General features: G+C 47.3%; 1 protein-coding gene across 1 annotated transcript in view; it reads right to left on the reverse strand.

Annotated features, from left to right (window-relative positions):
- LOC146839455 (double C2-like domain-containing protein beta) overlaps positions 1 to 27,102 on the reverse strand; it is a 452,840-nt gene that overhangs the window by 5,777 nt on the left and 419,961 nt on the right. Inside the window, exons 7-10 of the mRNA XM_085651504.1 lie at positions 25,191 to 25,342; positions 7,587 to 7,668; positions 4,270 to 4,366; positions 3,333 to 3,469 (exon numbers count right to left, since the gene is read on the reverse strand). Of these exons, the coding sequence (XP_085507630.1) occupies positions 3,339 to 3,469; positions 4,270 to 4,366; positions 7,587 to 7,668; positions 25,191 to 25,342 (462 nt within the window). The 3' untranslated portion in view covers positions 3,333 to 3,338. The remainder of the gene's footprint in view (positions 1 to 3,332; positions 3,470 to 4,269; positions 4,367 to 7,586; positions 7,669 to 25,190; positions 25,343 to 27,102) is intronic.

Consider the following 27,102-nt stretch of genomic DNA (forward strand, 5'->3'; position numbering starts at 1 on the left):
GCCATGCCAATAGCACAGGCACCAGTAGAGCCTGAGTGCAGCGAAGGCTTCGGCCCTTTCTAAAGTGATCTACGCATTCTTCACTGGTCCAGCTCACAGTCGGATCGCAAAGTGGTGGTGCGTGGAAAAGGCCCAGCTGTTAGGAAAAGAAGTTCTAACCAATAAAACCCCTCAGTGTTTCACTTTCTGACCTTTGATTTTAAGACCAGCTGCCAGTGGAATGTGAGGGTAAGGGTCCTGGGCAGGTTGCACTGGACATGGGGAGAGAATGTGGCCCAGATTGACTAGGCCCTTGGACTGGAGTTGTGTCACTCTGGGTGATGCAAGGCAATTCAAGGGCCTAAGTGAAACTAAGTAAGCCACACATGGCTCTGCGTGGCTTAGTAAATCCAGTGTAACGCAAGGCAGCAAAATTGCTGCCTCACGTTACTCGACGTTGGGAAGGCGTTCCGTGGGTGGACCATGGGTGCCCCCAAGCATCCACCCATGGATGTTGGTGCATTGCCAGATTTACTAAGGGTAAACTCTAAGGGGGCAAGACTCCATTTTGGATCTCTGGTGTGTGAGTGGTCCAGAAGATGGAGGATGGATAGAGACTGCCAGGCAGAGCTGTGTCTGCAGGAACATTCCTGAGGCCCCATGAAGTGAACCAGATCCCTGTGAAGGGAAGAAGAAGACAGAGGCCTCTTCAAAGTGTGGAGACAACTCCTGCCCCCGGTAGTCTAGCGGGATCATGGCAATTTTGGGTAATTTATTTTCGATTTGGCCCCGATCCCTCTGTGTCCCCCCTCCCAATGGGGCCTAAGGGTTCAGGGTATCTCTACTCTACCCCATTATTTTGTATTTGTTTTTTACATGTTCAGGATAGGGGACTAAGTCCTGAGTCCTGTAATGGCTGCCAGCAACATTTTTCCCATGTTGCTGGCAGCCAGAGCACTCGCTCCCGCAGGAGTCTGGCTCCCACAGAAGAGAGATGGCCCAAGGGAAAAGAAGTTCCCTGGGCCAATCAGAACACTCTATTTTTAAACTGCGAGAGTCTCCCAAGCCTCTTGTGGACCTAACCATCCAGATGTCTATATTTTTTTACCTTCATTTTTCAAAAATACTAAATGGATTTACAATAAGTCACAAAAAGCACAATCTGCGGACCAAGATCTAGCTTCCTAACAAATTTGGTGTAATTCCGATCAGCTGTTTTTGCTGTAGCCGTTCTCAAATAAGTCTGTGGAAAATACCCCTATGTATACCCTGGTCTATCTACCCTCGTCTGTGTAGCCATCTATAACATTGTACCTTTATCTCTAAATAGAACCTAGTACTTTTCGCCTATCCTAGTATGTCTGCCCCACATATACTCTTGAACCTCTATATCACCCACATCCCTACCTATACCCTAATACATCTCCCCTCGCATGTATATCCAACTATGTCATCATACCTTTAGCTCTACATATACCCTAGTACATCTAGCCTCACCTACACCCTCATACATCTACCCTTGCCTAACCCCTTCCTGAACAGTAGTAATTAATGAACGGTTAGCATGCTACACTTTGGTGATCACTTAAGTGGAAGCGCGTTGTACTTGCGATGAGCACTGATAAACGTTTTGTTGTCGTGCGTAACTTTCTAGCGAGATAGTCTTATATAGTCTTGGGTCTCAGTGCCTAATAGCGTGATGTTGGAAACATAGGTGACAGACAGCGCACACAGTTTACATTAATTGGAAGTTGTGAACTAATCTGCATGTCCCTTATCGATTTCTTAAGTGATAGCAGTGTCACCTACATGGGTGCATGGGATATGGAGTCCAGGGCCTTCACCTACTCCTCAATAATTCTTGGGATTCACCCACCAAGGGCTGAGATCCTCACTGTCCTACGTCAGAGATGACTCTCTATTGAGCCAGAAAGTTAGTCTCCTGTTTAAAGTGAGTTAGTATCCAACATGGAGTGTTAGACTTTCATGTGCAGTATGAGTTGGTTTCCCACATGCAGTAGGAGTTGTGCAGGAAGTCGTCCTTGTGCAGTAGAGTTAGTCCCCCAGGTACACTCAATGTTCAGCTATGTGCATGGAGAGTTAGTCTTCAATGTGCAGTAAGAGTTGGTTTCCCACGTGTAGTGATATTCACCGCTGTCCAGTAACAGATGCTTCATCACATGCTGTAATCAGACAGCAAAAGTTAGTCTAACATCTGCAGTACGTCTCCCACGTCCAGTAAGAGTAGTCTCAACGTGCATTAAAACTAGCTTATATGCCAAAAGAGTTGATATGCCATGTGTATGTGATATGTCTGCATGGGCAGTTTTTACCATGAATATTTTTTCCTCAGTAGTCCTCTTTTCTGAGTTACATATGTTGATTATTTAGATGCACGTAAGAAAGATAGAATGCACATCTATTGTTAAAAGGTTACCAGGGGCTTTATCTCGTAATTGTTTAGTCGAAAAAGTTCAACAATGACAAGATAATATTATATAAGCTAAGAGCAGAGTGTGATGGGTTAGAGAGGAGCTTCGTGCCAGAAAACTGGGACCGGCCATGCTACGCCTGCTGAAGACTAACAGGAGGCAAATGTAACCCTCGCTTGAGGGCTTATCAGCCTACCTGTCAACACAGAGGCTACACCATTGGACATTAGTCTCATGTTCATACAGGTGTGCTGGTGTGATCCATCTTTGAAACCCACATTTGCTTCTTCCTCTGGTGCTAAGGTTAGTTTAGTTCGCCCCAAAGATAACAGTGGAATTGTAAATATCGACTTAAAGATTTAACAATTCACCAAAATGTTGCAGTATTTTTTGCTCTCCCTCCTGCTGGTAAACGTTGCAGCTACTATTCTGTTCATTTTTATTGCAGTTACTGTGTGCACTAGATACCTTTTTGATTATAAAATCATCCTTTATGATACATCCATTATTTCCTAGTGTTCTTGAGTGTGCCTTTCAATTATGAAAGAGGGTTTGGGTTTCACTAATCATCCCTGTGATATCTCATAAAATTGAGCCTAAAGCATCTCACTCAGATACTGAACCATGAGTTACAGGGTGTTGGTCACGGGGTCTAGAGAGCCTATCCTGGGACATGTTCTGGGCAATCCAGAAAATGTATTACAGTGAGATGGTCACCAATAGGCAGAAAGAGTTAGCCTCCTATATGGACTCAGGGTAAATCTCTAATATGTAGTTGTTCTCCCCTGGTCAGTGTGGTTTGGTCTCAAATGTTAGCTTCCTCTGTGCCTTCTATGTGCAGCGCAGATTAATTCTCTAATGTATGTTAGTCCCCATGTGCCTGGCCCTAAGATGGCTGCCACTGTCTTTGAGAAACATTACCATAGGTCAGTCGCTGAGCTCTGCATTGTCATTGGTCAAGGCATGCCACTGCTCCACAGGCTGATCCTTGTTCTTCAGACACTGGAACCAGTGCCTCAGCTGATCCCCCTTGGAGTTTATCCCCAGCTGGATCCCCCCTGTGGAAAGAAACAGAAACCAAAGAGCCTGATCAGGGAGGAGCTCACTGGGGTGGGCAGGCAGCCACTCAGCAACCATAACAAACAAAAGTGTACTGGAAAAACATAAATGACATAATCAAATAATGAAACAAATAGCCAAATGCCACGTTGAAGCAATTGTTTCTGCCTAAAGTGCAAAGGCTGACCATAGTGCTTTACTGTGTCTGCTGCAGAGGGATTCACAGGCACTTCAACCATTGCTGCAGTGTGTCCTGACACTTTATATTTCAAATGTTGAGACTTGACCTATAGCAGCTAGAAGTGTGAATGGATGCATTGGCACCAGGGATGAGCTCCAGAGCACACTGGCAGTGACTGTTGAGTATAGAAAGAAAGTCAGGCTTGAAACCCACCCACAGACAGAAAATAAGGTGTGAGTATCTGGGAAAGAGTAGGAACAGGGGTAGCCCCCCAAATTAAATACATTTTCAGCATAAATGTGTCCAAAAGTAATTCTTCATGCTGGTCTTCACCACTATCACACAGAACCAACAGGGCGGGCCTAGAAACGGGGAAGGCTAAAAGTCTGAGGGGGCAGATGAAGGAGGAAGTGGGCAGAAGCCGTTTTGTCCAGAAAGGCGGCATGTTAATCCTACCCACAATCCTATCGGCTTCTTAGAGTACTGGCCTGCCTGAATCTCCTGACATTTGCATACCCCTTTCATTTGGCCCACCCCTTTACCTGTCTTAGTGTATGGCGCATCGAGTACCTTGAAGCCTGCCCGACTCAGCCCCTAAGCACTGTAGGGTAAGCTCACCTATGAAGTCGTTGGACATGCCCAGGTCGTAGTCCCACACAGACACAAACAGCGTCTTCTTGGCCAACTCCTCCTGGCGGATCTCGTAGAAGAACTCCTGCGGGTGAGAGCAGTGAGTGAGCAGGTGAGTGCCAAGTGAACACGAGTGACGCACTTTACCGCAGTATGAATGGATTCAACTAGCAGCCACAGAGGCGTGGGCGGGGTCACCAGAGACAAGGTGTAATCAGACGGGGTGAGAAGTGAAAGAGGATGGCTGGGAGGAAGTCATACCATAAGATATTACAGCGAGGAAGTCATGTATGGCGCAGAAGAGGAAATATACATAAAGACAAGTTGAAAGACCCCCACACACTCAAGATGTGACGACGCCAGAGACACAAATATTACAAGAAAGAAAAAACTGAGAGACTGTCATACATCATGGCAAATAATGACATCACTGAGCTAGACAGGAAGAAAGGCAGCGCACCGACACACACCCGTAATATGTGATGGTAAAGACGCCATGACAAAACACAGAGGAAAACTATAAAAGGGAGCGGTGAATGCTTGAATTAATCTATGCCACTGCTAATTATTTTGGGAAACATTCTATTGCATATTTTTTTCTCACCATGCCACCTTGACCATATTTATAATTTTTTCACATGCGGCATGAAAGGGCAGGACTGCACTATATCTGTCGTGACATGGCGCATTGCTCTCTCCTTGCGCTGGTGCACTGCACTTTAGACTGCCTAGCGCCAATGCAGGCATCCTTGCGCCATGCTGTGTCGTAGGCAGGATTGTTTTTGTGCAGGAAGGAAGAGTTGAAGATCTGAAGCTTCCGCAGCCCTCGGAGTGAGGCCATTCCTGTGACATGAAGATCTGAAGCTTCTGCAGCCCTCGGAGTGAGGCCATTCCTGTGACATAAAGATCTGAAGCTTCGGCAGCTCTCGGAGTGAGGCCATTCTTGTGACATGAAGATCTGAAGCTTTCGCTGCCCTTGGGGTGAGGCCATTGCTTTGATATGCATGAGGCCTTCCTGTGATAGGAAAATATGAACCTTCAGCCGCACTCGGAGTGAGGCCATTCCTGTGACATGCAGAACTCTAAACGTCGGCAGCCCTCGGTGTGAGACCATTCTTGTGACATGAATATCTGAAGCTTCGGCAGCCCATGGAGGGAGGCTATTCCTGTGACATGAAGATCTGAGGCTTCGGCAGCACTCGGAGTGAGGACATTCCTATTACAAGAAGATCTGAATCTTCAGCAGCACTCGGAGTGAGGCCATTCGTGTTACATGAAGATCTGAGGCTTCGGCAGCACTGTGACATGAAGATATAAAGCTTTGGCAGCACACGGAGTGAGGCCATTCCTGTGACATGAAGATCTGAGGCTTTGGCAGCACTGTGACATGAAGATATGAAGCTTCAGCAGCACTTGGAGTGAGGCAATTCCTGTGACATGAAGATCTGAAGCTTCGGCAGCACTCGGAGTGAAGCCATTCCTGTGACATGAAGATCTGGAGCTTGAGCAGCCCTCGGAGTGAGGCCTTTCCTTTGACATTTCTGAATCTTTGGCAGCACTGGGAGTGAGGCCATTCCTGTGACATGAAGATCTGAGCCTTCGGCAGCACACAGAGTGAGGCCATTCCTATGACATAAAGATCTGAGTTTTCGACAGCACTCGGAGTGAGGCCATTCCTGTGACATTAGGATCTGAAGCTTCCACAGCTCTTGGAGTGAGGCCATTCTTGTGAGATGAAGGTCTGAAGCTTCAGTAGCACACGAAGTGAGGCCATTCCTGTGACATGAAGATCTGAAGCTTCGGCAGCACTCGGAGTGAAGCCATTCCTGTGACATGAAGATCTGAAGCTTCGGCAGCACTCGGAGTGAAGCCATTCCTGTGACATGAAGATCTGGAGCTTGAGCAGCCCTCGGAGTGAGGCCTTTCCTTTGACATTTCTGAATCTTTGGCAGCACTGGGAGTGAGGCCATTCCTGTGACATGAAGATCTGAGCCTTCGGCAGCACACAGAGTGAGGCCATTCCTATGACATAAAGATCTGAATTTTCGACAGCACTCGGAGTGAGGCCATTCCTGTGACATTAGGATCTGAAGCTTCCACAGCTCTTGGAGTGAGGCCATTCTTGTGACATGAAGGTCTGAAGCTTCAGTAGCACACGAAGTGAGGCAATTCCTGTGACATGAATATATGAAGCTTCAGCAGCACTTGGAGTGAGGCAATTCCTGTGACATAGGGATCTGAAGCTTTGGCAGGCCTTGAAGTGAGGCCGTTCCTGTGACATTAGGATTTGAAGCTTCGGCAGCTTTTGGAGTATGGCCATTCCTGTGACATGAAGGTCTGAAGCTTCTGCAGCTCTTGGAGTGAGGCCATTCCTGTGACATGAAGGTCCGAAGCTTAGGCAGGCCTTGAAGTGAGGGCGTTCTAGTGACATGAAGGTCTGAAGCTTCGGCAGGCCTTGAAGTGAGGCCGTTCCTGTGACATTAGGATCTGAAGCTTCGGCAGCCCTTGGAGAGAGGCCATTCCTGTGACATGAAGATCTGAAGCTTCGGCAGCCCTTGGAGTGAGGCCATTCCTTTGACATGAAGGTCCGAAGCTTAGACAGGCCTTGAAGTGAGGCCGTTCCTGTGACATGAAGCTCCGTAGCTTCGGCAGCCCTTGGAGTGAGGCCATTCCTGTGACATGAAGGTCCGAAGCTTAGGCAGGCCTTGAAGTGAGGCCGTTCCTGTGACATGAAGGTCCGAAGCTTAGGCAGGCCTTGAAGTGAGGGCTTTCCTGTGACATGAAGGTCCAAAGCTTCGGCAGGCCTTGAAGTGAGGCCGTTCCTGTGACATGAAGGTCCGAAGCTTAGGCAGGCCTTGAAGGGAGGCCGTTCCTGTGGCATGAAGGTCCGAAGCTTCGGCAGCCCTTGAAGTGAGGCCGTTCCTGTGACATGAAGGTCCGAAGCTTAGGCAGGCCTTGAAGTGAGGCCGTTCCTGTGACATGAAGGTCCGAAGCTTAGGCAGGCCTTGAAGTGAGGGCTTTCCTGTGACATGAAGATCTGAAGCTTCGGCAGCCCTTGGAGTGAGGCCATTCCTGTGACATGAAGGTCCGAAGCTTCGGCAGCCCTTGAAGTGAGGCCATTCCTGTGACATGAAGGTCTGCGGCTTCAGCAGCACTCGGAGTGAGGCCATGCCTGTGACATGAAGATCTGAGGCTTCGGCAGCTCTCGGAGTGAGGCCGTTCCTGTGACATGAAGATCTGAGTCTTCGGCAGCTCTTGGAGTGAGGCCAGTCCTGGATCTACATGAATGAAACCCACCCGCTTACCTCATTAAACTCAGGGTTCAGGGTCTTCTTCCTCACGGTGGTTTTGTACTTGGACTTCTTCCCCATGTCTGGCCGAAGAAATCTGGAAGGATCAGAAAGATGTGCAGAGTTAGGGGAGGAAAGAAGGGAGAGAAAGGAGGTGCAGTGGTGACAGTGAGAGCACAGATGGGAAGGAGATGACAGAGGAGTGAGGAGACAATGAGAAAAGAGTGAAAGATGATGAGGGTGGAAGTAAAAAGTGAGGGAGGAGGAAGGATTTGTGAAATTGACTATGAGAGCTTCTAGGGCCCTCCCTTTGGCTCACTCTCTGGACGAGCCCTTGCCCTGGGACTGACGCCTTCTCTGATGCGAATGGCTCGTGCTTTTAACAAAGCCTGTGAATAAACCCATCGGATGCGGACAGCCAACCATCCCCGCAGGGGAGCACACGACTGGCGGGCGCGGACGCCTCTGGTCCCAGGGAGCTCCCTGGAAACACTCCTTTGTAGGGTCCCATTAAGGAAACAGGACTTTCACCTCTGGGAAACCACACCAGTGTCTTACTAGGATGGGACTGAAGTCTGTGTCTGCACCAAGGTACCCATTACCATTTCCAAGGAGAACCGAGGCAAGGAGGCGTGCCCCGTCTTACAGAAAGTACCCGGGGTAGAATCTGCAGCGGAGAACAATTCTTAGTGCTCAACGGGCACGGCTATGTTTTTAGGTCTTGCTACGGGCACCTTTAAGACGTTTGTTGCGGAAAGACCTCTTGTGGATCATGCCACAAACTTACAGAGGGCGTACAGCCCGCCCACTGCTCACCATTGGTTGGATTCCTTGTCACAATAATCTGCTAGCTCCTTCCTCGATGACTTTCTTTCGGTTTCTGTGTTTGCCCCTCTCCTCCAGAACAGTTTCGATACCATATGTTTGATTGGATGACTTGAACTCTTCCACTGCTCACATCCAATGCGCTGCTTTTGTGTTTAACACGCCATGAAAGTACATTTGCATTTGCTCTCCCGCCGTGCTCTGCGTCCCTCCTCTAGCACTGTCCCTTCCCTGCCCTCTCCCTGTCGATGCCGCCCCCCCTGATCTCAGCTCCTCCATTGCGTCTCCTCATCGCTTCCTCGTCCTGGTATTTTTCCTCAATATCTAGCCCCCCCCCCCCCCCCGCCTCATGATCCCCCGCTGCTGCCCCGCCAGTCTCTATCTCCCCCCAATGACCACTTCACTTCCACCCCCACCCCACTCCCACACATCTGTCACTCCCCCACCCTCTCATCACATCCTTAAAAAAATCATTTCTTGGAGGGCGGGGCAGCTGCTCGTTGCTGTTATTCGAGTACTCACTCCGTGGGCTGCGGGTGTTGTCATGCTCTCTTCGTCGCGTGCTGCTCACCCCCCAACCTCTCCCCCCGCTGTCATCTCCCCCCCCCCCCCCCATAGTTCTTCCACTGCTTCCCCGTCTGTTTCATTTCTTTTCATGTTCACCCCTGTTACTGTTGTCTCTTCACTTCCCTACCGCACCCCCTGCTCGACAGCATTGCCCCCCCCCCGCCTCCCCCCTCTGCGCCTCTCATGCTCGCCCTCCCCACCCCTCTGGGCCGCAAAACGAACTTTTATCCTTTTTAGCGGGCCCTTGACTCGCAATTTGCTGCTGGACACGTCCTATGTTTATCATGTGCTTTCACGGATGTTTATTCGATTTTCAGCTCCAATATTGGCATCCCCGGTCCAGGAACGGGAAAGTAAATCTTCTGTGCGATGCTCAACAGACAATAAAGACTGCATTGGCAACGCCAAACTTACAGTCAGTGGTTAGTCCGAACCTTCCCATAGATTCTATTAATCTTGTAACCAGACATGACCTGAGGTAGTTCATGATTGAATGGGAATAAAAAGAAAATATAAAAGAAATCACAAGGGGGCAGCAATGCACAAGAAATGGAATTCTTATCGTCATTGTACCCGAAACGAGCATGCATAGAATGTCATTGGGAAGTCCATGCTAGCGTAAGACCGCATGACCAATGAAAGGGAAATACAAGAAAAGGCAAAAGATATAAAATAGACTCATTCTTTTCTTATCTTGATAGCGCGTTAGATTTCAGTAACAGAGGTAGAGAACTGCGAGGGGTGATTCATCCAGATGGCGATAGAGCGCTTACAGCACTCTAAACTGTATGGGTGCGCTATACTTATGGTTGAAACGCACTTGCATGTATTTCTATCGTTTGAAGTGTTTTATGAATATTAAGATGCATTTAATCAACGTTATCTTCACATTTAAATGTAGTGTGCATATTCAAGTAGGATTTTACATGTATTAGAATCATTCATAATTCCTGTATATGCAATGTGCAGGATGAAGTTATATTCGTGCAATGTAACCATGTTTAGTTTAAGTTGCCTGAATCGTAGGCCCAATTTGTAAAGTTGGTGACAGTTTCGATTCTCCTTGGCTGCTCAAAACATTAATTAAATGAATCTCTTTTGTACTCGAAAGTAGCATGTTCTCATCCTACTGCAGGTGCAGGAATTCAGCCTCGTTATTCTTCGATTTAAGGAGATACCCGGAATGTTTTTGAAGAAGACTGGAAGGCGAGAAGGGAGGACTCCTTTCGTGTTGGCCTGTCTGGGAACCAAGGCCACCGGAAGTCGACGAAGAATTAATTAAAGTTACTGAAATTATACAATAGAGAGGTTTAACACATGATTCATTGGGGGCTGAACTTTGTCTGTTTTTAATATGATGCGCAGGGACAAAGACTAGAGACTTCTGCTGATTCTCGGAGGAGAAGGAGCATCTTAGAGCGAGCTCCATAGCCTTAAGCTAAGAAACCCATTTGACGTGAGTAGTTCTTAGGAAGTCAACACGTGCTAACACCTCTGGGGAATGATATAAGAGAAATGGGTAGGACCCTCATTTAGAGCAGTGTAGGGAAAGATATTTTTCTTTGTTTTGTTTTCCTCCCAGATGAAAAGAGAACTCGATGCAGCCTCTATTCTTTGCTGTGAATTGATTTTGGAGTTCATCATATTATGCCTTTTATGCCGGATGAATTATATTCGTAAAATTAGCTCTGTATTGATTTTCATGTGTCTGAATACACTTGTACTCAGATGTGTGTATATCCAATTATTTTGGCCTTATAATAAATCCACCACATTGGAATTCGGAGTCTGTGGTCCTTTAGAGTATGACTACATTTGAAAGTATAACCATGACTTGTTTTACTCCCCTCCACCACTTTTAGCAAGCAAATAAAAGCTCATCAGTCGTAACTTAGTAGAACAATTAGGGAAGACCAATTTGGCGTAATCAAATAGTAGCAGAGGATGGTTTGCTTCTAAAAGTGTGGGGAGAAAAGAGAAATTAGAGTAGGATTAGAAGAATAATGGAGCTTGGGACGGAGCAAAAGACGGCAAAGGTGATGTAGGTCGGCGGATGCTGACAGTGCGGCGGAAACAGTGGTAGCGTCAGTATGAATCGGTGTGGTGTGTTAGATTGCGGTGATGACTTAATAATGTGATGTTTTGCGAAGTTGGAATGCTAGTTGTGTGATTGTGGGTTTATCGGTTTACTGGTCTGGACATGTGCAGATCAGGAAGTTTGGTTAGTGGACGCAAGAGAAGTCCAAGATCCTGGGATAGTTTTGTATTTGTAATTGTCTGATCAAAAATGTGGGTGTTGTGAAGCGCTATCAATGATCCATTTGTGACAGGGAACTTTGTGTGCATGCAGGAGTAAGTCGCGGTAGAAAGCCTCAGGTACCGGGGGTGGGCTATGGCGATTGAGTGATCAACGCAGGTCGGGGTCACAGCGGACGAACGTTCTTGTGAGAGTGTTCTATCGATCTTTTAGTAGACAGACAATTATTTGTTTTGTGTAACTGTAAGTTATTGTGGCTGTGTATGAGCAGTTACTTGGTTTAATAAGTTTAGATATACAGTTACTGGCAGTGTGAGCGAGTGTACGAGTTGAAATTGTAAAGGCAGGTGAGCCGCTGCATGGAGTGAGCATGTCAGTGTGCGCTGCGCTGGGATAGGTCGGTTGGCGTAACGCCGCACTGGGATTGGTCGAAGTTCGTTCGAAGTCCAATATTGACATTTGGGTTGCAAATAATTGATTTTTATAATGAGATGTTTTAAGGTGTTGCAGGATTTTTGTAGAGGTGACACAGGGGTAGTGACTCGAGTAGGAGAAGAAGCGCCACCAGAGGAAACCCCGGCACATTATATGGCAACAAATGTAGGATTACATACCATAGTGCGGTTAGAAAATTGGCACAAAATTACAGAGCCAGAGGGTGATATGTACACCAATTGTTGGAGGCTTTGCAGAAACCTAAACAGATCGCAGTGGTAAAATGTGCAGCCCATGGGAGAGGAGAGGACTCTGTAAGAAAGGGGAACAACTATGCCGATGAAGTGGCTCATATTTGTGCTATACATGTTTGTGTTTTCAATGGAGAATATGTAGGAGAGAGCACAGAAGAGACCGAGCTCAACATGATGTTAGAGGTAGCCGATACCTGGGATGAGGTGAAGCGGCAGCAAGATGAGGTCCCAGAGGAGGAAGCTGCATCATGGGTTAGAGCAGGCTGTGAACAGAGAGAAGATGGCATTTGGGTGTCAACAGATAACAGAGCAGTACTACCCAATTGCTTACTGAGCCCAATGGCAAGGCAAATTCATGGAGCAATTCATCTTGGGAGAGATGTCATGGTGCGAGTGTTTAGGCAAACTTGGTTTAATCCACGATTCCGTGTGAGTGCTGAAGCAGCATGTCACAGGTGTGTTACATGTCAACAAATAAATGTTGGAAAAATAACTGTGGTGGCGATGAGTCACATTGGAAGATCTGGAGGTCCTTTCAATAGGATACAATTGGACTTTATCGAGATGACGAGGTGCAATAGGTTGAGGTTTTTTTGGTGGTGGCGTGTATCTTTTCATGTTGGGTTGAGGCATATCCAACTAGACGATGTGACAGTCTCACAGTGGCAAAACCGCTCTTAAGAGAATTGATACAGCGGTTCTGATTTCCGACCTCGTGGAGACAGATAGAGGAACACACTTCCATAATGAAATCATAAAGTTGTTGTGTACAGCTTTGAACATTGATCAGAGAATGCACTGTAGTTACAGGCCTGAGGCTTCTGGTCTTGTAGAGCAGATAAACGGTACACTCAAGATGGGGGTATCGAAGGTGTGTTCGTCAACTTCACTGAACTGGCCAGATGCGCTGCCTCTGGTAATAATGAGTCTGCGTAGTACTCCTGATAGGAGGACAGGGCTCTCTCCCCACGAGGAACTGATGGGAAGAGCTATGCGATTGCCTACGGTGCCAGCTACAGCATTGATAAACATCACAGATGATTTGGTAATGGATTATTGTAGGGGACTGGCTGATGTGGTTAATTCTGTGTCCCACCAGGTCGAGGCTGCAACTGCATCCACCTCGAGAGACCTGCTGCATGATCTTAACCCTGGTGACTGGGTGCCGGTCTGAAAGCACGTGAGGAAGAGCTGCCTTGATGCGCGCTGGTGAGGACCCTACCAGGTGATTTTGGTCACAAGTACAGCTGTGAAGTGTGGAGGATTACCATACTGGATTCACGCTTCGCATGCTCGAGTTCCAGAGCCTCTGGAGGAAACAACTCCCCTCATCCCAAGAAGAGACACGGAGAATGCAATAGACAATGAAGGAACAGGTCCGGTTGTGAGCATTTGTGATGAGGCTGAACAATCAACTGAGCAAGAAAGAAGAGATCAAACCGCTTCAGAGTTGAGTATAGAACTTGACATAGACGAGATTGCAGAAGTGAACGTTGAACCAGAGCAGGGTGAAAGACCTGGTGCAGAAGGATCAGATCAAGAGGAAAAGAGGAGAATAGGTGCAGACACAGAAAAGTGGCTGACAAGAAAAGAAAGGCTAAACATAAGGCTTGCATCTGAGAAAAATCTCGCTCCAATTCCTGAAACGTCTGAATCAGATCAAAGTGAAACCGAAGAGAGATTGGAGGGCCTAAGACGTTCCAGAAGAGAGAGGGTACTGTCTCAAAAGTACGCATCTCCTGAGTGGACGTACCTGGCTGCAGATGCGGAGACCGAGGAATTCCGGGAGGTTGGGGACTGGCACAGTGAGTTACGGAGGGGACACCCTATCGATTGATATTCAGTTGCTGGTACCTGGAGTCGAGGCTTTCGGAGTTCTAACACCGACAGTCCCTGAGCCACCACGGCTGAGTTGTTTGCGATTTTTTTTATCCTTAACCAGGTTGCGTTCCCTACTTTTGGTCGACAGCCCACTGCACAGGAACTGGGAGAAATTTGTGCAGAGATTCTGCAACTTGTTCTTACCGTACTTGGATCTAATATCATTAATGATGAAGCTTGAACTGTGAAATAAGAACGCATTAGACTTTAAAAAGAAGATAACCTAGGCCCAAGTGGAAGAAGATTTAAATTTAGGGACGTTCAATAGAAGAAGAATTGAGGGGTAGGGCTGACTACATCTCTACAATAGGTTTAGTGTTCTTGGACTATATTTTACAACTAGCAAATGGACAAAGAACAATAAGGAGACATTGCAATTAACAGGATAAAGCAAAGAAAAGAAGAAAAGAGACTTTGTTGATTTCGTTTGTACCTCAAAATATCAACAGTGGTTCAAAATGGAGTCTGACAATGCAGGACGCAAGAAGAAGTGCATAATTGGTAGCCTTATTGTCGTGGTGCTTATTGTCATAATTGTGGTGATTGTTACATCTTTAGTTGAATCTCAAAATGCCACAGGGAAGGGGGAACAGGCAACACTTACACCACCTGTCTCCGATTCAGAAGGGGGTGCATCCGCAAAAGATAGAGAGATGATCAGGGAAACTAGTCGGATGTGACATGTAGATTTGTCAAAAGGTGATTTCACGCTAAATGCATATGCTCGTTTGTTGTATGAATATGTTGATACAATGGAAGCGAAAGACTGTTATGTGTTTATGCGACTGCCAGCATCAGTAGAGGAAGGCATTCGATACCATAATTTACCTGTGACATATGGCATTACATGTGGTGTGTTGTTGAGCATGTTTTATAGTAAGGCACATTTTGAGTACTACTTCTCAAATTATTGTGTGATACTCTCAGAAGTTCCAGTGCTTAAGTACCTAAATAAATATGATTACTATAAGGAAGTAGAGAGGATGTCTAAGTATTTTGTGCCTACTATTACATTAGATACATCATACGCCCATAGACATAATTTGACCTGCATGTTATCTGACATCGAGAAGAAGTTTGTGGATCAAAAAGAAGATCGGCATAGGCAGACCTTATTTAGACCAGACCCAAATCATAAGGTTATTCCATGGACCCAAGAAGAGTTAGATCATAAGTCAAAGGGAAGCTCTGGTCCAATAGATTTAGACTTTCAGCAAAAAGGGAAACTGTGCATTAGACATCCGTCAACATATTATGACAAGATATTTGTGGGTGAGAGTGATTGTGAACACATTTTCTTGATTGAGGAGTCAATTAGAAAAGCGCTATTGGATAAATTAACGATAGTGCCAAATGTTTATTTTGTGTGTGGTAAAAATGCTTATGTGAAATTGCCTAAGAACTGGTATGGTACATGTTATTTGGCTGTGGTATTTCCCAAAATCTTCCATGTAGATGATTTATGGCCTTTGGAAGGGAAAAGATCTCACAGAGGAAAACGTGGTGTAAGTGCGGGAGAAATTGTTGGGGATGTATTTGGAGCTATGATACCTAGTCGGGGTGCGATTTTGAACAATGTGAAAATTAGAAAGTTGGCAACGTTGGTGGATAAGCTCTCTATAAATACGGTCCAAATTCTGTTACTTGTTGATGGGGAGATGGTTTCGATAAGGGCCATGGTTCTTCAAAATCATCTTGCTTTAGATGTGTTTTTAGCAAAAGTCGGAGGAGTCTGCAAATTACTGAAAGTTCAACAGTGCTGCACGTATATTCCTGACAACAGTCAGGATATACGAAAGTACATTAATAATATTTCAGAAATTCATCAAGATTTGAAGGATTCGGCTGCTGATGGACTCTAGGAACAAATTGATAAAGGATTTGGAAAGGTTGGAAGCTGGTTTGGAAGTCTGGGACAAGGGATAATGGGATACATCTTGAAACCTATCATAATAGCTGTCATTTGTATAATTGTACTACTGGGAGCCATCGAAGCTTATAAATGGCAGAAAGCACGACATAATGAAAATGCCATAAAAAAGCAAGAGCAGCAGTTAGAACGACTGCAGGACAGTCACTATCTGTACCTTGAAGGGGTAAAAAGATTTAGACAGGGACGGCAAGCTACAGCTTCTGATTAGGTCGGTCTCTTCTCCTAGGAGAAATTGTGAGAGGATAGAAAGGTGGTGTTATGACACTAGTCATAAGAGGGGGAAACTGATAGAGCGCTTACAGCACTCTAAATTGTATGGGTGCACTATACTTATTGTCGAAATGCACTCACATGTATTTTTATTGTTTGAAATGTTTTATGATTATTAAGATGCATTTAACCAACGTTATCTTCACATTTAAATGTAGGGTGCATATTCAAGTAGGATTTTACATGTATTAGAATCATTCATAATTCCTGTATATGCAATGTACAGGATGAAGTTATATTTGTGCAATGTAACCATGTTTAGTTTAAGTTGCCTGAATCGTAGGCCCAATTTGTAAAGTTGTTGACAGTTTCGATTCTCCTTGGCTGCTCAAAACATTAATTAAATGAATCTCTTTTGTACTCGAAAGTAGCATGTTCTCATCCTACTGCAGGTGCAGGAATTCAGCCTCTTTATTCATAGATTTAAGGAGATACCCGGAATGTTTTTGAAGAAGACTGGAAGGCGAGAAGGGAGGACTCATTTCGTGTTGGCTTGTCTGGGAACCAAGGCCACTGGAAGACGAAGAAGAATTAATTAAATCTACTGGAAAGTTACTGAAATGATACAATAGAGAAGTTTAACACATGATTCATTGGGGGCTGAACTTTGTCTGTTTTTAATATGATGCGCAGGGACAAAGACTAGAGACTTCTGCTGATTCTCGGAGGAGAAGGAGCATCTTAGAGCGAGCTCCATAGCCTTAAGCTAGGAAACCCATTTGACGTGAGTACTTCTTAGGAAGTCAACACGTGCTAACACCTCTGGGGAATGATATAAGAGAAATAGGTAGGACCCTCATTTAGAGCAGAGTAGGGACAGATATTTTTCTTTGTTTTGTTTTCCTCCCAGATGAAAAGAGAACTCTATGCAGCCTCTATTCTTTGCTGTGTATTGATTTTGGAGTTCATTTTATTATGCCTTTTATGCTGGATGAATTATATTCGTAAAATTGGCTCTGTATTGATTTTCATGTGTCTGTATACACTTATACTCAGATGTGTGTATATCCAATTATTTTTGGCCTTATAATAAATCCACCACATTGGAATTCGGAGTCTGTGGTCCTTTAGAGTATGACTACATTTGAAAGTATAACCATGACTTGTTTTACTCCCCTCCACCACTTAGAGCAAAGCAAATAAAAGCTCATCAGTCGTAACTTAGTAGAACAATTAGGGAAGACCAATTTGGGGTAATCAAGGGTATGGTGTAAGTATGCCCTGACCTCGAGACCCAACCCCACCAGCGCCTGACGTGGTCACAGCCAGGTACAGGAAGCCCCAACCCCACCAGCACCAGAGGAGGTCACCAACCACATACAGGATGTCACAGCCAGATACAGGAAGTCGGAGTACCCGATCCCACCAGTGCTAGAGGAGGTCACAAACCAGATATAGGATGTCACAGCCAGATACAGGAAGTCTGGGTACCCAACCCCACCAGCACCAGAGGAGATCACAGCCAGATACAGGAATTCCCAACCCCAACATCGCCAGAGGAGGTCACAGCCAGGTACAGGAAGTCACAGCCACACAAAGGGAGTCTGGGTACCCAACCCCAGCAGCACCAGAGGAGGTCACAGCCAGATACAGGAAGTTCAAACACCACCAGCGCCAGAGGAGGTCAGCAGCAAAATACAGGAAGCGTCAGTCACAGTTGCCAAGGTTTCAGATTGCTTAAGTGTGACATTTTCATAATTTCAGTGTAATTATGAGTGACATTCAACAACTATGAGTGACACTTTCTCGTGAATGGTATAATGTTATCCAAACTTAGCAGTGGCATGGCATAGCTGCTAAGCTTTCTGATTCCAAAAGTGTGACATTTCTGTATTTTCATTGCCTATGTGTGACATTTGATTGCCATAAGGGTGACACTGAGTGATATTTTATGGTGAGTGTAGTCAAGCAGTTTTGTCCATTTAATGAGTGACTGTCCCTAGCACCACCCTGTACACGCACTGAACATAAGCTCGGCTAAGTTGTGCAGGTATGCCTAGCATCGGTCAAAATGTATTGACTGTAGTGTGGGACCTGCCAGCTCCTGCACATAATGGCAATTCACAAGGCTGTGCAAACCATGTTGATCATCATTGACATGTCACGTGATCTCGCGCAGCGAGGACGTTCCAAACCCGCGTTTAATGCAGCGTCTGAGAGGGCAGTAGCCTGATACGGTTAATAGGTAATCAATCAGAAGGCAAATTCAGAACTGGCAGAAAGCGTATGTCACACAAGAGAAGGCCACTTCGCCACCCTGAAATATATAAATAGTGTCTCATTCAACGGCATTTCCCACTTGCAGGAATTTCAGATATGTACATTTTTTTAATTTACTTAAATTGGACCTGCAAACACCAATATATTGGATTCATTTTGCCACTCACACAGTACAGTCAGCTTGTGCTAAACCACCCCATCTACCTGGCCCCAATACTCCTACCAGCAGCTGCAACATAATTCTGGAACACTCTCACGCCTGGTTGGCTCAGGTGCCTATTGCCCATGTGTCAACAGTGTTCTTGGGGCTGTTTGGATCAATGGAGCTGGCTGCCACTAGGTGTCACTGTCTGTCACCTAATTAAAAGAGCAGAGCCATCCACAACAAGGCAGCGAAGAAAAGAGATATCCCGCTTAGCTTTCTCCTTATCTTGTTTGCGTGACAAATGACCGATCATGCGGTAATGTGGGAACTTAACTTAAATTGCGTGACCCAACACCGCCAGAGGAGGTCAGCAGCCAGACACAGGAAGTCCCAACCCCACCAGCGTCAGAGGAGGTCCCAACCAGATACAGAAAGTCTGGGAACCTAACTCCACAAGCACCAGAGGAGGCCACAGTCAGATACAGGAATTCTCACTACCCAACCCCACAAGCACCAGAGGATGTCAGCAGTCAGACACAGGAAGTCCCAGCCCCACCAGCGTCAGAGGAGGTTACCAACTAGATACAGGATGTCACAGCCATATACAGGAAGTCTGGGAACCTAACTCCACAAGCACCAGAGGAGGCCACAGGCAGATACAGGAAGTCTCACTACCCAACCCCACCAGCGCCAGAGGATGTCAGCAGTCAGACACAGGAAGTCCCAACCCCACCAGCGTCAGAGGAGGTTACCAACTAGATACAGGATGTGACAGCCATATACAGGAAGTCTGGGAACCTAACTCCACAAGCACCAGAGGAGGCCACAGTCAGCTACAGGAAGTCTCACTACCCAACCCCACCAGTGCCAGAGGAAGTCAGCAGCCAGATACAGGAAGTCTGGGTACCCAACCCCACCAGCTCCAGAGGATGTCAGTAGTCAGACACAGGGAGTCCTAATCCCACCAGCGTCATAGAAGGTCCCAGCCAGATACACGAAGTGTCAGGGCCCAACTCCACCAGCGCCAGAGGATGTCAGCAGTCAGACACAGGAAGTCCCAACCCCACCAGCTCCTGACGAGGTCACAGCCAGGTACACAAAGTGTCACTGCCCAACCCCAGCAGTGCCAGAGGAAGTCATAGCCAGATCCAGGAAGTCTGGGTACCCAACCCCACCAGCGCCAGAGGATGTCATATCAATATACAGGAAGTCTTAGTACTCAACCCCACCAGCGCCAGAGGAGGGCAGTAATCAGACACAGGAAGTCCTAATCCCACCAGCGCCGGACAAGGTCACAGCCAGATACACGAAGTGTCAGTGCCCAACCCCACCAGTGCCAGAGGATGTCAGCAGTCTGACACAGGAAGTCCCAACCCCACCAGCGTCAGAGGAGGTCACCAACCAGATACAGGATGTCACAGCCATATACAGGAAGTCTGGGAACCCAACCCCACCAAGGCCAGAGAAGGTCACAGCCAGATACAGGAAGTCCCAACCCCACCAGCGTCAGGGGAGGTCACAGACACATACAGGAAGTCTCAGCAACCAATCCCACCAGCGCTAGAGGAGGTCACATCTAGATACAGGAAGTCTTGGTACCCAACCCAACCAGAGCCAGAGGTAACATCCAGATACAGGAAGTTTTGGTACTCAACCCAACCAGAGCCAGAGGAGGTCACATCCAGATACAGGAAGTACTGAACCCCACCAGCTCCAGCAGCCAGACACAGGATGTCACAGCCAGATACAGGAAGTCTGGGTACCCAACCGCACCAGTGCCAGAGGATGTCACATCAAGATACAGGAAGTCATGGTACCCAACCTCACCAGAGCCAGAGGAGGTCACATCCAGATACAGGAAGTCTTGGTACCCAACCCAACCAAAGCCAGAGGAGGTCACATCCAGATACAGGAAGTATTGGTACTCAACCCCACCAGCTCCAGAGGACGTTAGCAGCCAGATACCGGATATCATAGCCAGATACAAGAAGTCTGAGTGTCCAACTCTACAAGCACCATAGGAGGCCATAGTCAGATACAGGAAGCCTCACTACCCAACCCAACCCCACCAAAGCCAGAGTAAGTCAGCAGCCAGATACAGGAAGTTCCAACCCCACCAGCACCAGAGGAGGTCAGCAGCCAGACACAGGATGTCACATTCAGATACAGGAAGTCTGGGTACCCAACCCCATCAGTGCCAGAGGATGTCACATCAAGATACAGGAAGTCTTGGTACTCAATCCCACCAGCCCCAGAGGAGGTCAGTAGTCATACACAGGAAGTCCCAACCACACCAGTGCTAGCGGATGTCAGCAGTCAGACACAGGGAGTCCCAACCCCACCAGTGCCAGAGGAGGTCAACAGCCAGACAAAGGATGTCCCAACCACACCAGCACTAGCGGATGTCAGCAGCCAGACACAGGGAGTCCCAACCCCACCAGTGCCAGGGGAGGTCAACAGCCAGACACAGGATGTCCCAACCACACCAGCGCCAGTGGATGTCAGCAGTCAGATACCAGGAGTCCCAACCCCACCAGCGCCAGAGGAGGTCAGCAGACAGACACAGGGATTCAGCAGGTCACCAAGGCTGTACACAAATGTGTGGTTCCAACAAATGTAATAGATCTAAAAGTAATAATGCCTCTGAGCACAGGAGGATTAAATACCTGAGCACAGTGCTCTTAAAAGCTGTGTGTTTCGCTCATTCTAGCCATGAGGATGTCAATAGCATACGAGCCACTCCAACAAAACTCATACTGGCTAGAAGATCTTTGTGACACTGAAGTTAAAGGATACAAGATTTGATATATAAACTTGTTGTTGATTCTTTTTAATGGGACTGCGTTCTAAGAAGAATTGTTTATTGTGGAGCATTTTGTTTCTTAAAGGTTCTTATGGCGGCCACCTTTCCTTCTCAAGCTCTGAAGCCGGACAGAGGTCCGATATTTAATATTTTAGATTCAGATGGGAACAATACAGACAAACAATTTTGTAAGTGGGACACAAGCCAGCATCCCACTAAACCGGGAGGGACAAACAAATGGAAAACACAAGAGGCTCAGGCAAGGCTGTAGGTTTGTTGAACATTCAATTTCACAACGTAACAAACAAATCGCAAGGGAACACCTTTACACATTAAGTAACAATTTAGAGCAGTGCACAAGGTGTATAGGGTGTCGACGGCGTTTCGATCCATATAACCAATAAATGGATCACCATCAGGACATTTAAAGTAAGCATGCCTGTGTACAATTGCCTGTAATATGGATTAGCAGATTCCGCGTAGATAGTTACAGATATGAGGCTGGAGGCACCGATGGCGAACAGCCAAACCAGGAAAGTTAAATTGGTGGTGTCAGGGGGAACCGGACCGCTTAAGGCGTCAAAGGCAATGGCGCGGTAATGATGAAGATTCAGTGATGGGAGGGGGAATGCACGGTCGCTTGTATTTCCTTCCGCATCCAGGAAGCCAACTTACATTTCCGGCCACTCAGGAACACGGACTGAGAATACTATCTGACTGAAGCCAGTAGCACGCGGCTGCGGCTCCATCCCCCCTCTGGAAATATGTTCAACAAACCTACAGCCTTGCCCGAGCCTTTTGTGTTTTCCATTTGTTTGTCCCTCCCGGTTTAGTAGGATTCCGGCTTGTGTCCCGCTTACAAAATTGTTTGTATTGTTCCCATCTGAATCTAAAATATTAAATATCAGACCTCTGTCCGGCTGGACAAGTTATACAAATATAGTACTGACTGGGTCTATATTGATTCCCACGTGTTGTAATGCAGACATGTGTCTTGTTGCACAGTGTGCATCGCTGAGGATCCTATGTTGCCGAAAGAGTATATTCTGGAGAATAAGGTGGGCTTACCGAAGCCAACCACCGCAAGATCTCTTCTAAATTAGCTCTATCAATTTCTCGCACTCTCTCAGCATCTTCCTACTGAGAGACTTTCAATATTTCTGTTGTATATGACGTGCAGGAAGGACCTAATAAAAAGTCTTTGAGTTTCAGGTCGTCAGATAAAAGGAACTCGTGTTGTTTCACCTAAGATAGCATTAAGGTTTTTAGCCAATTAAGGCACAACTTCCCAACACTGTAAGTTGTCACCACACCGAGTGTGCAGACTGCACATAACACCTGTTGGGCCTATTACTTTTGAAGCCCTCGGTGTTAACGCGCAAATGTGGGAATTTGGGGTGTGTTCAAATCTTCCATCTTGACAAATCCAAGACATGTTGTTGCACAGTTCTGTTCAGGAACATCATTTGTTGTGGTGTCAGGCATGCGCTAAACAAGGCTTCAGTTCTCTGTACCAGCCAGTCTTTTGTCCCCCAAATAGACTTTACAGAGATGGTGTTCCACCAAAAGTCGAAACCTTGAACAGACAGCTGGGCAAGAAAAGAAGCAGAATATATCAGCCTTGTGTCTGCCAGCATATTTGTCTTTGTAGGCGATGGTGTAGTAGTAGTAGTAGTAAGTAGGCCTGGATGGAGTACATGGAGTTCCGCTACACATAACTCTGCAAAGTGACCGATAAACGACGCCATGCTACGCTGAGTTTTGCAAGTGGCGGAGTGTGCAGGTCGCGCCGTTCGCACTGATTTTCACCACCGGGTGTTTGTCCCGTGCTGTAAAATCTGCACAAAAGGCACCATGAGCGGCGCAAGCGGGCGCTGCTGCTTTCGGCCGCTCGAGTAGAAGTTCTACTTGTGCGGCAGTTTCCTCAACGCGAACGGAAGGTTTCTCACCGCGAGCGGGTGTGAAAATCCGCTAACCCCCGCGTTGAAAGATCTCGCCGGGAGGTGGACCGGTGTAGGATTTTACTCACTCTCGTTTGCCGCCTTAACGTCAGTAGGATGCAGCTTGTGTCCTGCGGCACTCTGGGTCTCGGGGTGCTTGTGTTCTCATTCAGAGGGGACCAGGTCTGGAGAGCAATATCAGGGCTGATTTGCATAGAGGTGAGTCTCGTTCAAGGTGCACGGTGAGCGAAAGAAAGATGGACTGGGGTGGTCTCCAGAGTAATTGGCACTCGCTGCGATGAATCCAAGCATTCCACCACTCGCCGCGCCTGGGGGCCAGTCCCTCTCCGTTAAAGCAGCTGGGGCATGGAACTCCCTTCCCACGGAACTGCGGAATATGCAGGATCCCAGACTCTGCAAAAAACAACTTACAACTTTCCGTTTTAATCAGCCCATCTAACTCCCTGCGCCACCCTGTTACGGTCACTTTTGCGCGCCCGGACACTCATGAGTATTTGTGCGCGTTATAAATACATTATAACATAACATAACTATTTTTTTCCTGTTTACTGCCATGGGGTCATCTCATATTAATGGTGTGCGCTCACAGACACTTACAACTACCTAGATAGGTCTCAGGAAGCAACTCTTTCTGTTCAGGCTTGGGGAGAGTCTGTGAGAGGCAACAAACACATGGGGTACACAGAGGGGATGACAACAGTTTCAGGTAATGAGGCAATGAAGAGAAACAACATGTAAAAGAGCAGAGGCCACCTTTTGGAGCAGGGGAAGCTCAAGGACACACAAGCGAATTGAAGGAAAGGATATACAAGCATGCAGCAGGGCTTGGCACGTGGCTGCTCTGACGCGGCTCCGCTCCACTGCCCCCCTTTGCAATGTCCCCTTTCCATGCCCTCCCGTTACTCCTCACCCTCTTCCCTCTGCCCTCCCTGAGTCACACGTCTCATCTCATCCCTTTACCCCCATTGTCCTCCCTCCTCTCCCTTCCTTTCTCCTGGACATACTCTTATCACTTCCGGCTTCTCTGCCCTGTGGCTCTTTTCATCTCCATCTCTTCTGCTTATCTGTAGTCTCCCTTCCTTTCATCTCTCCTCACGGTCCATCCATACAGCCCCTTTCTCTGCTCTCTTATCACCGCCCCTCTCTCCAGCCCTCTCCTCTCTCTTCTTCTCACACCTGTTGTTTTCTTTTTTGTCTTCCTCCTTCCCTCTTTTATTTCCCACCCACAAGCCGCTCTCATCTTTCCTCTCCATTCCCTAAGGACTTACTTTCAAACTTTCATCTTGTTCTCTTTTACTCTTAACTCTCCAATGTCCCTGTAGCCTCTGCCTCTCCCTTCCCTGCGCAAATCTTTACCAATGCCGTTCACTCTTTCTTATTCCTCTCCTCTCCTCTCTCCCCTCTCTCCCATCCCCTCCCCTCTCCGCTCTCCTTCCTTTCCTGTCACTTCTTTCACCTGTCTCTCCTCTAGCGCCTTCCTCTCCCTTCTCCTCTCTTCTTTTCCTGTCACTTCTTTCGCCTGTCTCTCCTCCAGCGCCTTCCTCTCCCTTTTCCCCTCCTCTCTTCTTTTCCTGTCACTTCTTTCATCTGTCTCTTCTCTTGCGCCTTGCTTTCCCTTCTCCTCTCTTCTTTTCCTGTCACTTCTTCCATCTGTCTCTCCTCTAGCGCCTTCCTCTCCCTTCTCCTCTCTTCTTTTCCTGTCACTTCTTTCGCCTGTCTCTTCTCTTGCGCCTTGCTTTCCCTTCTCCTCTCTTCTTTTCCTGTCACTTCTCTCATCTGTCTCTCCTCTAGCGCCTTCCTCTTCCTACTCCTCTCTTGTTTTCCTGTCCCTTCTTTCATCTGTCTCTTCTCTTGCGCCTTGCTTTCCCTTCTCCTCTCTTCTTTTCCTGTCATTTCTTTCATCTGTCTCTTCTCTTGCGCCTTGCTTTCCCTTCTCCTCTCTTCTTTTCCTGTCACTTCTTTCATCTGTCTCTTCTCTTGCGCCTTGCTCTCTCCCCCTCCCCTCCGTATTCTCCCCCTTGAATCCCTCCCACCACCCCCGATACGATGAGGCGAGGACCCCTCTTACATCTTGACGAAGGGATCCGAGTACCCGTTGGAGTCCATGGCTGCCAAGTGCGCACAGCGCAGGATGCCGACGATCAGGCCCAGCTTCTGGGAGCTATAACAGAGTGAGATGAGGATGCGTCCGCGCTCCTCCGCCGGCGCCTCTCCGGAGTCCTTTTCCAGTCAGTGGGGAGGAGAGAAGAGGACAGGGGGTGAGGTGGGGGATACCACAGCTTTCTACCCTCTGCCCCCGCCCTCCTGCTCTGCCCACAAGCATCCCTCCCTCTCACCCTTCACCCCCCCTCTAGCTCTTTAACAGTCAATCCTTCACACCTTTCTATTCCTGTTCATTATTCTGTTTATAGCCCCTCCTTCCACCCCACTTCTCTATTCACTTTCTTTCCTCCCCAAGACTCTCTCTTTGCTTCTCATGATTTCCTATAATGCTCTGTAGTTTAATGTGACGCAGGTTTTTATAACACATCAGCCCCGACCTTGTCTCCTTGTGGTGTTTGCTCATCTCTTTGTGTATATATTTTTCTCTAATAACTGCTGCTCTCATGCCGTCCTCTTCATGTCCCTCCGCAAGATTCCTGTCTCCCATCTATCTTTCCTCACCCACTGTATCTCCTCCACTCCTGTTCTCCTAAGTCACAGTACCCCTCAATCTTTCTTCTCACGTCTGTTTTCTCCCTCACATGCGTTTCCTCTTTGAGGCACACACACCACAGGCCCTCCTGTCCTGTGCGTCATCCTGTGAGGGTTCAAGGACATGGCACTCACGCATCAGGTGACCCGGGACTCCGCAGAGCCATGCTTGGTTGGCACAGGATGTCATGACTATGAGCCTGCCCTGGCTGCCCTGATGCCCTACTGCTGGAAGGTGCGTCACTAAAACTACATTTCCCAGGTGTCCAAGCGCGTGGCTGGCATAGCACTGAACGAGGGCCAAAGATCGTCTTTCCATGTATGCAGTGACTCTTCCAGCCCTGCCAAGTACCACGCATCAGGCATTAGACTAACGCATTTCAGTGTGGAGGTCCGCATCAATGCACGGAAATGCGTAGTCACGCATAATAGCGCCTCGTGAGCTGTCAAGGAGTGCTAGTAATCACCATAACAAAGCACTGAAACTGGAGTGGCAGCACGCTGCGCGTGGTGCTCCAGTGGAGCTGCTGGTCTTCCAAGAGTCCCATCTGCTGCTTTAAAGATGTGTCAGCCAGAGCAGGCTTCAGCAGACACGCGTGTTTGCGTGATGTCTTATCATGAAATAAAGACGGTTGTTCAAGCCTGTGCAGGTAACATGACTGAGTGGTCTCAGCTCTGCTTGCACAGTCTCACCTGCTCCTGTGTTTAGTAAACACAGCTGAGGGAGTCGTGTTCCGTGTGACTGTGGGGGCCATGGTTTGGTTTACCTTATATGCTCATCCCCCCTGGCACGTGCTTTCCAGTCAAGGAGCGACTTGCTGTTGATTTATTTAAACATGTGAGCCTTTTAACGCCTGCTTTCCAGCAGCGTCCATTTTTGGTGCTAAACTCTGTCTACCAATGTTAGTAGATAGGGTTTAGCGTAAAAAAGCATGGGTGTTTGCCTGGGAACACCCATATACCACCCATGTAACGCCCCTGTGATGCAAAGTAACGCAAAGCAGCGCTTCGTGCCATAGAGGGTGGCTTTGTGGGGCCTTGTAAATATGAACCAGCATACTGTGCCATACTGTGCCACGGAGCGTCAAAAAAAGTGATGCTCCGGTGGCGCAGGCGGCTTGTAAATAGGCCCCAGGCTTAGTGTTAAGTTTGTATTAAAAAATGTAATGCTAACCCAATGCTGGACCTTTCTGAATCCAGGCCGTCGTGTTCATAATTAATAATCCTCATTATTCGCTGATGATCTGTTTATTCACTGAGTACAGAGTGTTTACTCACACAGTCTC

Source organism: Triturus cristatus, chromosome 4_1 (assembly GCF_964204655.1).
Source record: "Triturus cristatus chromosome 4_1, aTriCri1.1, whole genome shotgun sequence".
In the NCBI taxonomy this organism is placed as follows: Eukaryota; Metazoa; Chordata; class Amphibia; order Caudata; family Salamandridae; genus Triturus; species Triturus cristatus.